This window comes from Parus major, chromosome 8 (genome assembly GCF_001522545.3).
Source record: "Parus major isolate Abel chromosome 8, Parus_major1.1, whole genome shotgun sequence".
Taxonomy (NCBI): Eukaryota; Metazoa; Chordata; class Aves; order Passeriformes; family Paridae; genus Parus; species Parus major.
The window spans coordinates 2,119,665-2,132,374 of NC_031777.1; the positions used below are offsets into that span (position 1 = coordinate 2,119,665).

The 12,710-nt window shown below is 46.1% G+C and overlaps 1 protein-coding gene across 1 annotated transcript; it reads right to left on the minus strand.

Annotated features, from left to right (window-relative positions):
• Nucleotides 1–9,937: 9,937 nt before the first annotated feature.
• ZNF648 (zinc finger protein 648) lies at nucleotides 9,938–11,008 on the minus strand. Its single transcript, XM_015635619.1, has one exon. The coding sequence runs from the start codon at nucleotides 11,006–11,008 to the stop codon at nucleotides 9,938–9,940; it is 1,071 nt and encodes a 356-aa protein (XP_015491105.1).
• Nucleotides 11,009–12,710: the final 1,702 nt, after the last annotated feature.

A 12,710-nucleotide genomic window follows, 5' to 3' on the forward strand; every position in this document is an offset into this window, starting at 1 on the left:
TCCCTTTCCCTTTCCCTTTCCCTTTCCCTTTCCCTTTCCCTTTCCCTTTCCCTTTCCCTTTTCCTTTCCTCCCTCATTATTTTAAACTATATAACTATAACTCCTCTGAAACAAAAATTACCATAAAAACAAACCAATATACATCTGAAAACTGTGTTTTCCTTATCCTCCCCTTACACAATGAGGCTTTTAATTAGGAGGATTTTAGTTTTATCCAAAGGCATCCAGCCCCCATATGCACCAAAACTATTCCATAATGATAAGCAAGGTACAGACAGGAGGGACAATAGGGAGTGTTGTTGCAACACTGGCATACACTGTAAGGGAAAGATAATTTCCAGAATATTAGTTTTATTTAACAATGGTGAAAAACATAAAATGTGTTTTCTTTTAAAGCTGTGTATTCTTTATTTTTGTGTTTAAAACTTTTCTTTTAAAACTGTGTTTTCTTTATTGTTTTGAAACAATAGTGAAGACAGCTCAATTTAATGGTATAAATCACAAAACAGAAAAGGTATGAAAATGACTTCAAGAGATGAATATAAGTAAAATGTTATTTAAAAGTTGTATCAAAGTATGGAAAATGTTTGACTGTTTTTGAAGCTGTGTATTCTTTCTAACTTCAACTTTGCATGCAAATAATAGATATTTCACATTGTGTTCAGTATATATAAACTGATTTTTAGGCCATGTCTGAGGAGTTTGCTCAGACACTCCCCCATATTTCAACAGCCCCATGGGGTCTTCAGCCTCCCATGGTTTGGGCCCAATAATTTTACAAGTTTCCAGCTTGTCCCAAAATGTGCTCCAGAGAACCCAGGAACTTCCCAGATGAACCAGGAGCTGCCCAGCAGACCCAGAAACTGCCCAGAGGATCCAAACCTACCTGGAGGATCCAGGGGCTGTGAACTTCCTCATTTATCCTTATAATCCAAACCAACAGAGTCCAGCCTGGGAAAAGCACTGTGGAACAAAAACAACCACGTTCTACCAGTGTCCTGCAGGAAGGCAGGAATAGCAGCAGGAATTTTTTCTGGTGTGCTTTGCCTTAAGCACCTGGAACTGCACCTGTGGTCAGAAAAGCAGTGGGCAGGGAGGTGAAATATTCAGAGGCATTCAAAGACTGATTCCTTTATCCAGTGCCTCTGTTAAGTCAAGCTTACAGCACCAGTTCATATCAGTACAGAGCTCAGCCTAAGGGGATCCTGACCAGAATCACATCTAAACCCAGCTTCAGCCAGAACTTCACAGCAATTCAAAGAATTTCAGCAGTTTGTAGCTTTTATGAGATGAAGTAATTGTGGTATTCTTAGAAAAAAAGATACCTCGAGGAAAGGGCAGGCTTGAATTTGTTTTCAGTATTTCCTTTCAATCACTTTAGGAAGGAAACCTTTTAAATTTAACTAAAGCCAAAGAGACACTGAAGTACTCCCGTGCATCACAGCTATATGGTTTCCTTTTTTTTAAAATGAAAATTGCAACAGCTCACCTCTGCATTTTTTCCCTTTACCTCCTGAACTGCATGAGTTCTCCCGTGTCTTGCTCTGAATTCTAAATGGGAAAATGATGGACTTCTTAACTGTGCCTAGAACCCCTTGGGACACTTGGGACCCCACCCAGACCGTTCCCCTTTGTGACATGGGGCTGTGTGTGCCCAGAGCCCATTTTGACACCTGGGGCTGTGCCCAGACCAGGGTATAAAAGGGCACAGAGATCCCAGGAGATCAGCTCCAGCAGGAGACAGCAGCTCCTGGGGGAACAGAGTCAGAGCAACTCCTTGATATCCATGGATAAGGAGTCGAGCACTGACACAAAGCCCAAGAAGTCACTGCTGATGTTCAGGAGGAGGCAGAAGGTGATGGGGCAGCCTCCAAACCGGGGCCAGGCTGCTGTGCCGGGGGGCCTGTTTTCACCCCAGAGAGCCACCTCATCCTCATCCTTCTCATCCTCCACACCCAACTCTGAGTCCTGGGCAGCACCTGAGGAGGCCGAGGAACACCATGACTCCCGTGCAGCCCCTGGCATGCGGGCAGCAGCAGCAGAGAGCCGGGAAGCAGCCTCAGACAGCCCCGGGGCCTGCTGCCCGGCTCTGCTGCCTTCACTGCAGCGCGGCTCCCGGGCCATCCTCAGCAGGGTGACGGCCGCGATCCGGCGATGCAGCCAGCAGCCGGGGACACGGAAATCCCCGTCACACCTGCATCGGGGCACGGAGGCGGTGGCAGCAGCAGCAGCACGGGCAGAGAGCTGGGCACAGGCCTCGCACAGCCCCTGCTGCCCCCTCACTGCCCTGCCCAGCCCGCCGGGAGCTGTCGGGGGGCAGGGGGCAGGAGCAGCAGTGGGGAAAACATCAGGGCATGAGAATTCCTGCTTCAGCCTGGAGTCAGACTGGGAACAGGACAGCCCCAAAGAGCTGTCCCAGGGGGAATACGACCCAGAGCAGGGCTGCAGCAGTGGAGAAGTGAGATCCCCTGTGAGGCCACACGAGGCCTGGGTGGAGCACTGGAACCTTCCCTCATGCTCAGCTGCAGGCCAAGGCTCAGCTTCACCCGGCAGAGCCCTTCCCAGCTGGGAACAGGACTCCATTTCAGAAACAATGCTGGCTGATTTGCCCCCCAGCCCCTCACCAAGGCAGGTGGAGGCTCGCAGGCAGTGGGCAATAGCAGCAGCGAGGATACTCCTGCCAGGGCTGCAGAAGGAGGAGGAGGAGGACGCCTCAGAGGATGGAGAAGCCAGCAGCAGCGGGGATGAGAGTGACTACATGTCCTGTAATTATGAACCAAGTCACCTGGAGCCTTGCAAAGGCAGAGGACTCTTAGAGCTTTCTCCCCAAACCAGAGATGAGCCAGCTGCCAAAAGGGAAGACAGGAGCACGGAAGAGCTGTCAGAGAAGAGGAACGTCATCACTATCCATACTATCTGGGTAAACCCTCGCTATCCACAGCTCCTGATGGACCCTGACTTACTGCTGGAAGAAGAGGAAGACGCTGAGCTGCCCAGCACATCTGATGCCCTGGTAGCTCCCGAGGACACCCAGCCAGCAGATGCTGCCCCGGCTGGAGGTTCTGAGGACAAGGAGCACCCTGTGCACACCACTGCTCAGCCTTAAGGGGTAGCAAAGGCAGAAGCTTCTGCAGCCTCTGTCACACAGCAGCAGCAGCAGAGAGCCGGGCATCATCCCTGCACAGCCCCAGGGCTCATGGCTGGGCTCTGCTGCACTCGCTGCAGCACCACCCTGAGCAGGATGGTGACTGTGACCCAGCGATGCTGGGGACACACAGACACCTGCATCAGGGCACAGAGGCAGCGAAGGCAGCAGGATCCCCCAGAGCAGGCAGCATGGCCCCTGGAAGCTGTCCGTGGGCAGGGGACAGGGGCAGAAGCAGATCCACTCCTGTCACTGCCACCAACAGAGGAGCTCTGAGGCTCCAAGGAACCCAGGACTGTCCACAGCGTGGCCAGAGACACCTGAGCTGCAGCTCTGAGGAAGAAATGCCTCGCTTTCCCTGCCATGCCTGCCCTGGCCTTGCAGGAACATGAGGAGAAAAAAATAGGAAATTAGTGGTGCTGCCTGTTAGAAATAAAGATAATAGGATGAAAACTATCCCATGCCTTCTATTCCTGTTGAATTAATAAATTACACAATGGCGTTCAACATAGCAAGTGATATATGGAAGTTAAGGGATTAACCTTAAGAGTTTTAAAGGTTTAAACCAGAGATTACTTTTTTAAAGAGAAGTGTTCAGAAGCCCTTTTTGTTTCGGATGGATAATATTATTCAATGGTTTGTCTGAAATATGTTCCTCTGGAATAAGTTCCTTAGGCCCTTATGTTGTAGCTGTTGCTAATTTAGAAGAGGTTAGATAAGATGTTTCTGCTGAAATGGAAAGACAGAATTAATAAATCAGAACTGCATTTTTTTATTATTCTGCTGTACTCCTTGATTTAGGGGGTAAATCTTGAAGTCTGAAGGATTTTGGTTGCTGGGGCAGTGCAGTGTGTGAGGTGTGGGGCAGAGGAGAAAGGCACTGCCTGGGCCAGGAGGGATGTGGGAACACCCAAGTCCTTGTGACTTGTGGTACAAGGCTTTTATTTGATGCAAAATAAATTCTTTTGTGTCCAGCTTTCCTCCTAGAGAGTTGCCCTGGTGCAGAGATCATTCTGTAGGACTTCTGAGGGAATGAGTGCTTGCCTGGCATTGCAAATGGGAGCCCCTCAGCCACCAGGAGAAACAGCCACCAGATCTGAGAGCTGGCAGAACCCCAGCACCTCTAATTCATAACATCTGCACTGTGTTTCCTGGTTCTGTAAGAGCAGGGAAAGCATTAACTGAGTGCAGAAAACAGAAATCTGTGCTTTCAAATGAACATTGTGGCCGTGAGAAGGAGAAAGGAGGTCAGATCTAAGCATGAATTGATGTGAGCAAAGACAAACTCGGCTCCATTAAGATACAGCTGCTGTGTTCCTCACACCTGATGTCCCCTCATGCCCTAAAATCCAGATCCCTGCTGCAATGTCCCTGGGAGTGCAGGAACCTCAGAGGCCTCCTGGCCTCACACAGGTGAGGAGCCTGGGAAGCCTGAAGAGCCTCAAATGCACACAAACAAAAGCCCAAAGCCTCCTGTTCTGCCAGCTGGATGAGCCCTGCAAAACACACAGCTCACACAAGCACAGAGCACACTGGATGAGGGAACTACAGAGCCATTTCAAAAATATCTGCACCCCTCACTCTCCCCTCTACAGAGCCCCTTTCCAAAGCAGAGGTGCACTGAGTGCTTTTCCAGAACCAGCTGCTTTCAGAGCCCAGGAGCACTTGGCAAAAACAGTTTCTTTCAGGTACCTTAGAGCTGAGGCAATTAAAAGAGAATTAAACTGACATTTCTAACTTGCAGCACAAGAGGGATGTGCAGCCATGAAATAATTAAGAGCTACTTCTGGCAAAATACTATTTTCACCTGTCTGCTGCAAAGAATAAAAGAGCAAGAAGTATTTTTGGCCTTTTTTTTTTTTTTTCCTCCTTTCATTCTTCCTTGTAATTAGTTGCTGGTTATTGCTGCATCCCCAAATGCCAGAACCCAGGGGTTTTGCAAACAACAAGAGAGAGATTTAGTGCTCAGTACCTGGTTTATCCAGCCTCACTTGGTGACCAACATTTTGCCAGCAAGATTTCCCTGCTGAAGTGATTCCATGAAGGGCTCAGAACTTCATTTTCTGCTTTATTGCACTGGCTTGAAAGGTCTTTCCAGGCTTCCAGTTTGGGGATGGAGCACAGGGAGGGCTTTCCCCTTGTGTTTTGGTGTCTCAGACCTTTACAAGGACACTGCTGCCAGCACTGCCCCCTGCACTTTGGGACGATGCCCCACATTGCTCAGATGTTTCTTCTGCATTTCTTATTCTGCCCTTCACAGTGGTCAAAACCTGCTGAAGAGCCAAGCCCTGGTCTCTGACAACCTGGCCATGCAGTGCTATTGAGGGCATGTGAATATATCTATGAGTGATAATATAGAAATGTGCTTCTAATAAATGGGCTTTTATTGTTACAGTATTGTAGCTGCCAAGGATGGGGGAACCCAGCTGTATTTTTCACTCTTGAAGTGATCACTGTGTGATCATTCCAAGCTGGATGCTGTGTCACAATCTGCAAACAGAGAAGGAAATTATGTAGATAAACCTGGAGATATTATTTGTGTTTACATGAACTCCCCTGTGCTGTAGCTATTTCAGAGATGCTGTTACATCTCTGTTGACTAAACTGGAAAAAAAATACTCTCTATCTAGTCATGAATGCCATGGACAGTCTAAAAGATTGCACAAGGTGGAAAACAACCCCAGTTCTCTGGATTTGGTGCCAGCAGCTGAGGCAGTGTGGTGTCAGTGCCCTATTTTTCCCATATCTTAGCTCTAAGGAAGATGTTTTTTGCAATGAGGGTGGTAAAATGCTGGCACAGGTTATCCAGAGAGGATGCTTCATCCCTGGAAACATCCAAGGCCAGAAACCATGGAAGTCACTGAGCCATTCCCTAAGAATCCCTTGCAGCCAATGGGATGTGCTGGAAGCTTGAAGAGAAACAGAACAAATCACTGCTCCTGCTCTCAGGTGGAAGACACTGGAGCAGCAATTTCAATAGATCCCTTAATGAGAAGAGGAATTCAGATAAACAAGAAAGCCATTATGTGAACTTCAGGAGCACATTGAGCACACTCTCCTCTGGAAAACAACATTCCCACAGAGCAGGGGCGGTTCAGCAGCACATCCTACAAGGAATTTTTAAATGAGCTGCACTCTGGTGCAGAGACCTGCATTAGCTGCTTCAAGGGCTTGCTCCCATTCCGGGCCTGCTCTTTGAAGATGACTCTATCCTTGCACAGGCCCACAGTTTTACTGCTCAAAGCATCAGACACAGCTGAAATCATCCAAAAAAGACACATCATTCTCCTTTCTATTTCCAGATTGTTATCCTAGCAAAAAAAAAAAAATTAAAATAAATGCCCTTCATCTGCTGTTCTGTTGGTGAGAGCTCAGCCCCTGCTTGGTTTCAGTTTGGAAGGAGGAAAAGTGCAGTGGGAGCTCTTTGTGCCAACATAAACCCCACAAGGTCAGAGGCAGATGAAGTCTGACTTGAAATAAAAGTTGCCTCCTCCAGAGACATCAGTGCACTTTTCTGGAGTTCACTGATGAATGATGGATTTCTTGGTGCTCCCTGGTTACATGGGAGATTCCCGCTTCAGACCTCTCCATGCCAGGGGAAGGCAAAGTGTCAGAGGAGGAGGATGGAGTGCAGGGGGGCACAGACTGTACAGCAGCAGCTTTTCCTCAAAAAAGAAGAAATTTTGTGCTGTATCCACATTCCTCAGGCATGGACATATTTACCACCAACACCTTTGGTAGCAAAGGTTAACAAATTTACCATCAACACCTTTGTTAACAAAGTAAGAGAATGGTATTGTAGCTGCCAAGGACTGGCTGGTGATTCCAGGTCAGTGAGGGCTGGAGCTATTCTATCTTAGTCCTGAGAACATTTTCCTGTGATGGAAATGAGTTGGGCAGAAGTGGTGTAGGGAAGCAACAGGAAAATCAGCAAAAAGCAAAGGGTATTTCTATATTCCACTATTGACAAACCCTATGCAGTGACCAAATCAGGATCCTCAGCCTAGCTCAGGGCTCCAGCCCTGTGCTCATGTCCAAGGGCTTCCTGTAATGCCCTGGCAATGGGGGCTCTGTGAACACAGTGCCAAAGGAATCGTTTCTTCCATGACCTCTACAGATCCAAATAAGATAATAGATATTCTGGCCACTCTGGACAAAGAAAAATTACTTCTGCTCAGAGCACACCCTCCCTAATTCTGCAGAGCCAGGTCTATTTGCCCCATGTCAGCTACACTGTACTGGCTGTGTCTGTTTTAGGCTGTCACCCACTCTGACTGACACTGTGAGAGGGTCAGGGCGTGGGAGAGACTTCCAAACCTTTATGTGAAAAATGTAGAGTGCAGAAGTGCTGATCTCTGGGTTAAATTAAGCTCCACAGGGTTTCCTGCACCTTGCACAGGAGTTAGTGGAAGTTTCTTTGAGGAGAGTTCTACACACTTTTTCCAGAAACCATCACACATTTTAATTACTCCTTTCACACATCCAAGCACTTTATATGCAAGTCAACCTTCCAGGCAAGTGTCTTTTTAATAACCTTTTAGTTAAGCCTGGTACTTTTCATTTCACCAAGCATTTACTCTTCCCATATAACAGACCTTTGCTCAAAATACTTCCACCATTATGCCAGAGGTACAAATTCCACTGACTGCTAGCACCAAAAAGCAGAATAACTGGATGTTCTCAATTACCATAACTGCTTAAGCAGAACTGTCACACAACATAAAGGTGTGCATAAGTGGTGCAGTTTAATTGGATATTAAACCACCCTACAGCAGGAGCATCCCATACCCCAAGGAAAAGCAGAATGATGAAGAGAGGAGATTGTAGCTGATAACTTCAGGATGGGATTAGAAAATGAGTGTGGGAACTTGAGGCCTCTGGAATACATTGCCCTCTCTCCAGGTCACCTCACATGGTGCTGAACAGCACCACAGAGCATCACTGGTGACCTCCCTCTGCAGATGACTCACCCACAGCCAGTCAGGATTCTTTCCATGCAAAGATCTTTCCTCTCTGAGAGGCTGCACACCCCTCAGGTCAGACTGAGCTGTTGCAAAGGGCATCAAATGCCCTTTGCAAACTTAAAACCAAACTGGAGCTTCCTGCAGAGGGGAGTTTGGAGAAGTCTCACTCAGGGCTCAGCCATCCCAGAATTACAAACACACACAGACCACAGAGCACATCCCTCAGGGGCAGGATGCACATCGGTTCCCTCATCTGGAGATTTCTTTGAGGAATGAAATGGAGATGATCCATTAGTGACACCAATCAGTCTCCCATTTATAATCAAGCTAAAGTTTTGCTGTGGACAGTGGTTCACCTTGATCTGAGCCAAGGACCTGACACTAAACAGAACAGGACTCACTGTGTGATTCCTGCTCAGCTCCCAACATCCCCTTTTATTCTATGAAATACAGAAACAAATGGCACAATCAGTACTTTATATTAAATAACTACTAAATGTTGCAAATGCATTAAAAATGCACTTGTAATAAATGCAAAGGTACGTTACCCTGGAGTTTCACCTTCACTCTGCTGCACAACTTTCCACTGAAAAGGCAGAAAACTCTAGAAAGGAATTAATGAAACTACAGCAGCCAGTAAGGAAAAAGGAAGCAAAGAAGCAAAACCTTCATGGAAAAGAAATTCAGGCTGCAACTTCAGGACAAACTGAATGCTTCTACTACAGTGGTTAACAATAGATTTAAAGTCATTATTAAGTTTCAAAGTTTCACTGCTGACACTGAGGCATTACACACCTCTTGAAAGTTACAGCCTTGGAGGATTTGTCAACACCCACTGAAGTTTGTCAGGCTAAATCCTAAGGAAATTGTTCTTTACTAACTGTGGTAGTTTGGCATTTGAATCTAAATCAAAGTGAAGAGTCTAAGAGACTTTGACACACCACAGAACATGCTTTTGTTACGGGAAGCTTCCCTGTGTGAGAAAACATTTAAGTTAAGGAGGTTCCTGTGCAATGAGTAGCAAAGGTGGCTTAAATTTGGTCTTTTGCTCTTTGATTTTTGTGTCTTCAAATATTTTTTTCCACTCAGCTGGTATCCATCCATCCTGTGCATGGTTCCATCAGAGACACAAATGTCACCCCAAGAGCATGCACTACCATAGCCAAAATAAAGATTTCCCCATTATTAAGAGACATTCAACCCATCACTTGAAAGTGCATAAAGTATTGGCCCTCCCTTAGATAGAAACATTCTGAAATACAGCTGGTAACTGTTGTGTTTATTAAGGAACTGGTTTGTAAGTGGAGTTTGTTTTTTTAATAACCAACGTGGTACTTCCCCTTCCAAATAAAAAAAAATGTAACAGAAAGAAAAACTCAGCAAAATACAAGGAAAGAAAGGATAGAGGGACAACTCTGGACTGTTCTAACTTAGTGAGTTAACAGATGTCTAAACCCAGTGTCAAAGAGCCCTCTCAAGAGGGCAGGGCCAGTTTATCCAGTGAATTCTCACAGCCTCTGCTTGCACATCCTGCACGAAGCTCGAGCGGATGCATCGCCAGCCCAGCAGAGACAGCTCAAGCACATGGGAGTGATTTCAGTCTCCTCAAGTCTCCCATTTCATTACTCAGGGGTAATTAGGTTATTTTCTCATACAAAGCACTTTAAAGCCAGGCAGTGCAATCCTTCCCAGTTCCAGAGCTCCCTGTGATGCAGCATTCCCTGCTGGGCAGCGGGTCTGGACTGGGCAGAGCACACACCATGGGCTGCTTTTCCTGCCCAGCTGAGCAGACCTCGTTCAGGTACAAAACAGCCACAGAGACCTCAAATTAAGGTTTGCCCAACTTGTGTGTGCGCTCGTGCCTCCGTAGGGTCCCTGACTCGGTGAAGGAATGGCCACACAAATGACAGGAGTAGGGTTTCTCTCCGGTGTGGATGCGCTGATGGCGCTGGAGCGATGCCAGCCGCGTGAAGGTCCCTCCACACTCCTCACAATAGAAGGGCCGTGCCCCAGAGTGAGTCTGCTGGTGTCTCTTGAGCCTGAGCAGCTGCACAAACGCCATGCCACACTCCTGACACTTGTAGGGCTTGTCCTCCCGGTGGATCACCTTGTGCTTGGACAGCAGGTTGGGTTTATCGAAGCCTTTCCCGCACGTGGGGCAGGCGTAAGGTTTGAAGTCATCTTCCCGGGACTTTGGGTTTCCGGAGCAAGCCTGACCCGGGCACTCGGCATCGTGCTGGCCGCGGTGCACCACGGACCAGGGGTTCCTGGCCATGCCGTTGGCCAGGATCACCATGGAGCGCTCGATCTTGTGCACGTTGCGCAGGTGCCTCCAGACGTCGGCGGTGCGGATGAAGCCCTTGTCACACTCCGGGCACTTGTGCGGCCTCTGGCTGGAATGGATGAGCTTGTGCATGCGCAGGTTGGCCGCGCGGGTGAAGGCTTTGGCGCAGATGGGACAGCGGTAGGAGTTTTCCAGCAGGTGAGCTCGCCTGTGCTCCTGAAGCTCTCTCACGCCGCAAAAAGAGGAGCCACACTTCTTGCATCGATAGGGCAGAGCTTCCTCGGGGACAGGCTCCAGCTGCTCACCAAACACGTCCCCAAGAGCGGCGCTTCCGCTGTCCTCACCGAGTTTTGTTATCGTCCGTGGTTTCCTGGGGTGCTCAGAGGAACAGTGATCTAAATCCTCATCTTCGCTCTGCAGGTGGAGGCTGGTGCTGGACAACTCCCCAGCTGGACTCTCACCTCGTTCCTGGCAGTAGGTGCCACAGGTTTCTTTGTCTCCACACCTCAGGTCTGTGGGAAGCTCCTGCTTTGCTGCAGGTCCAGCAGAGTTTCCAGGAGGACTGTAGGAGTAATTCATGTCCACCTCTTTCTGCAGGTTACAGCTGTGGCCCATCTGCTTCGTGGCCTTTCTGGGATGATTTGAATGCTCCCCCCCTGTGTCACAAACGTTGTTCTCACTCACATCCATCCTCTGAGGTAAACACTGTGTTCATCTGCAGCCCATCATCACCCAGAGCTTTGTGTCTTTCATGGTAAGTCCATCTCATTTTCAGCCCTTCTGACAATCCTCCCTAGAAAATAAAACACCTGTTTCATCAGTGAGTCTTCTGATATTATAAATTTAGAGCAGTGAAGGTATTTTTCTGACAGACTATTAGATATGCAGTAGGGGAAACAGAATCATCTACTATTAGATATGTAGAAAATATACGTTCAGCACACAAAACATAGACAATGTTTAATAAAGTTAAATATTCTATGATCAGCCGGCCTTCGCTACCAAATACAAACTGATAATTCTGATTTTAAATTTTCCTAAAGATGAGAAATCACAGAATCCCAGAATGGTTTGGGTTGGTGGGGACCTTAAAGACCATCTCATTCCAAACCCCTGCCATGGGAAGGGACACATTCCACTAGATCAGGTTGCTCCAAGCCAAGTTCATCCTGGCTTTGGACACTTCCAGGGATGGGGCAGACATAAATTCTCTGGGTAACCTTTGCCAGGTTCTCCCCACCCTCACAGTAAAGAATTTCTTCCTAATAACTAACCTAAATCTCTCCTCTTTTAGTTTAAAAATGCTTCCCTTTGTTCTATCTGTGTAAAACGTTGCTCTCTTTCTTTTCTGTAAAATCCCTTCAAGTACTGGAATGTGGGATAAGACATCTCTGAATACAAGCATACATATTAATGAACACATGCTTAAAAACATAAATATTTCTGTATTTCCACATGTACATAAATGTAAAACTTGCCTATTTAGTTTCAGCAGGCTTATCAAATGGTTATCAAGGCAGTACAGCGATGTGCATTAGGTGAAAGCTCTTATTCACACTCCAGAAAGGCTGGCTCCATCGGCCACACAAGCCATGCTTTCTTCTGCTGGACACATGGAAAACAATCTGGATTAATCCTCATTAGTCACTGCCTGGAACAGCGTGGCTCCACTCACCCCCACCTCCAGCCACTCCCCACAATTTAATAAGGAGCTGGTAACAGGAGTATTCCTCACCTCCAGCCCTCCAACTGAGCTGCCCATGCCTTTGGGGTGGGAAAACTTTCCAATATATAATATTATATAATAATATTAACTTTCCAATATATAATATATAATATTCCAATTTATAACATATATATATATATAAAATATATTATCATATATTATCACATATCATTATATTATTAAATATTATTATATCTTATATATTATTATATATTATTATACATTATTACATATTAATATATATTATTATATATTATTATATATTAGTAATATATTGTTATATTAATTATCTATAATAAATAGAAATATATATAATATATGTAATACATTAGTGATAATATATATTAATGTCTATAATAGGTTTATATTATGTATATATATATATATGTATATATATATGTGTGTGTGTGTGTATATATATATATGATATATATATATACATATATATGTATATATATCTATATATATACAAATATATAGATATATATTTGTATATTTTTTATATATTATATAAATTTTTGTGCCAGGCAGCATGACCCAACCAACCCCCCCTCAACTTTTCCCCGCTCCGATGCCCGTTCCCTGTTACCC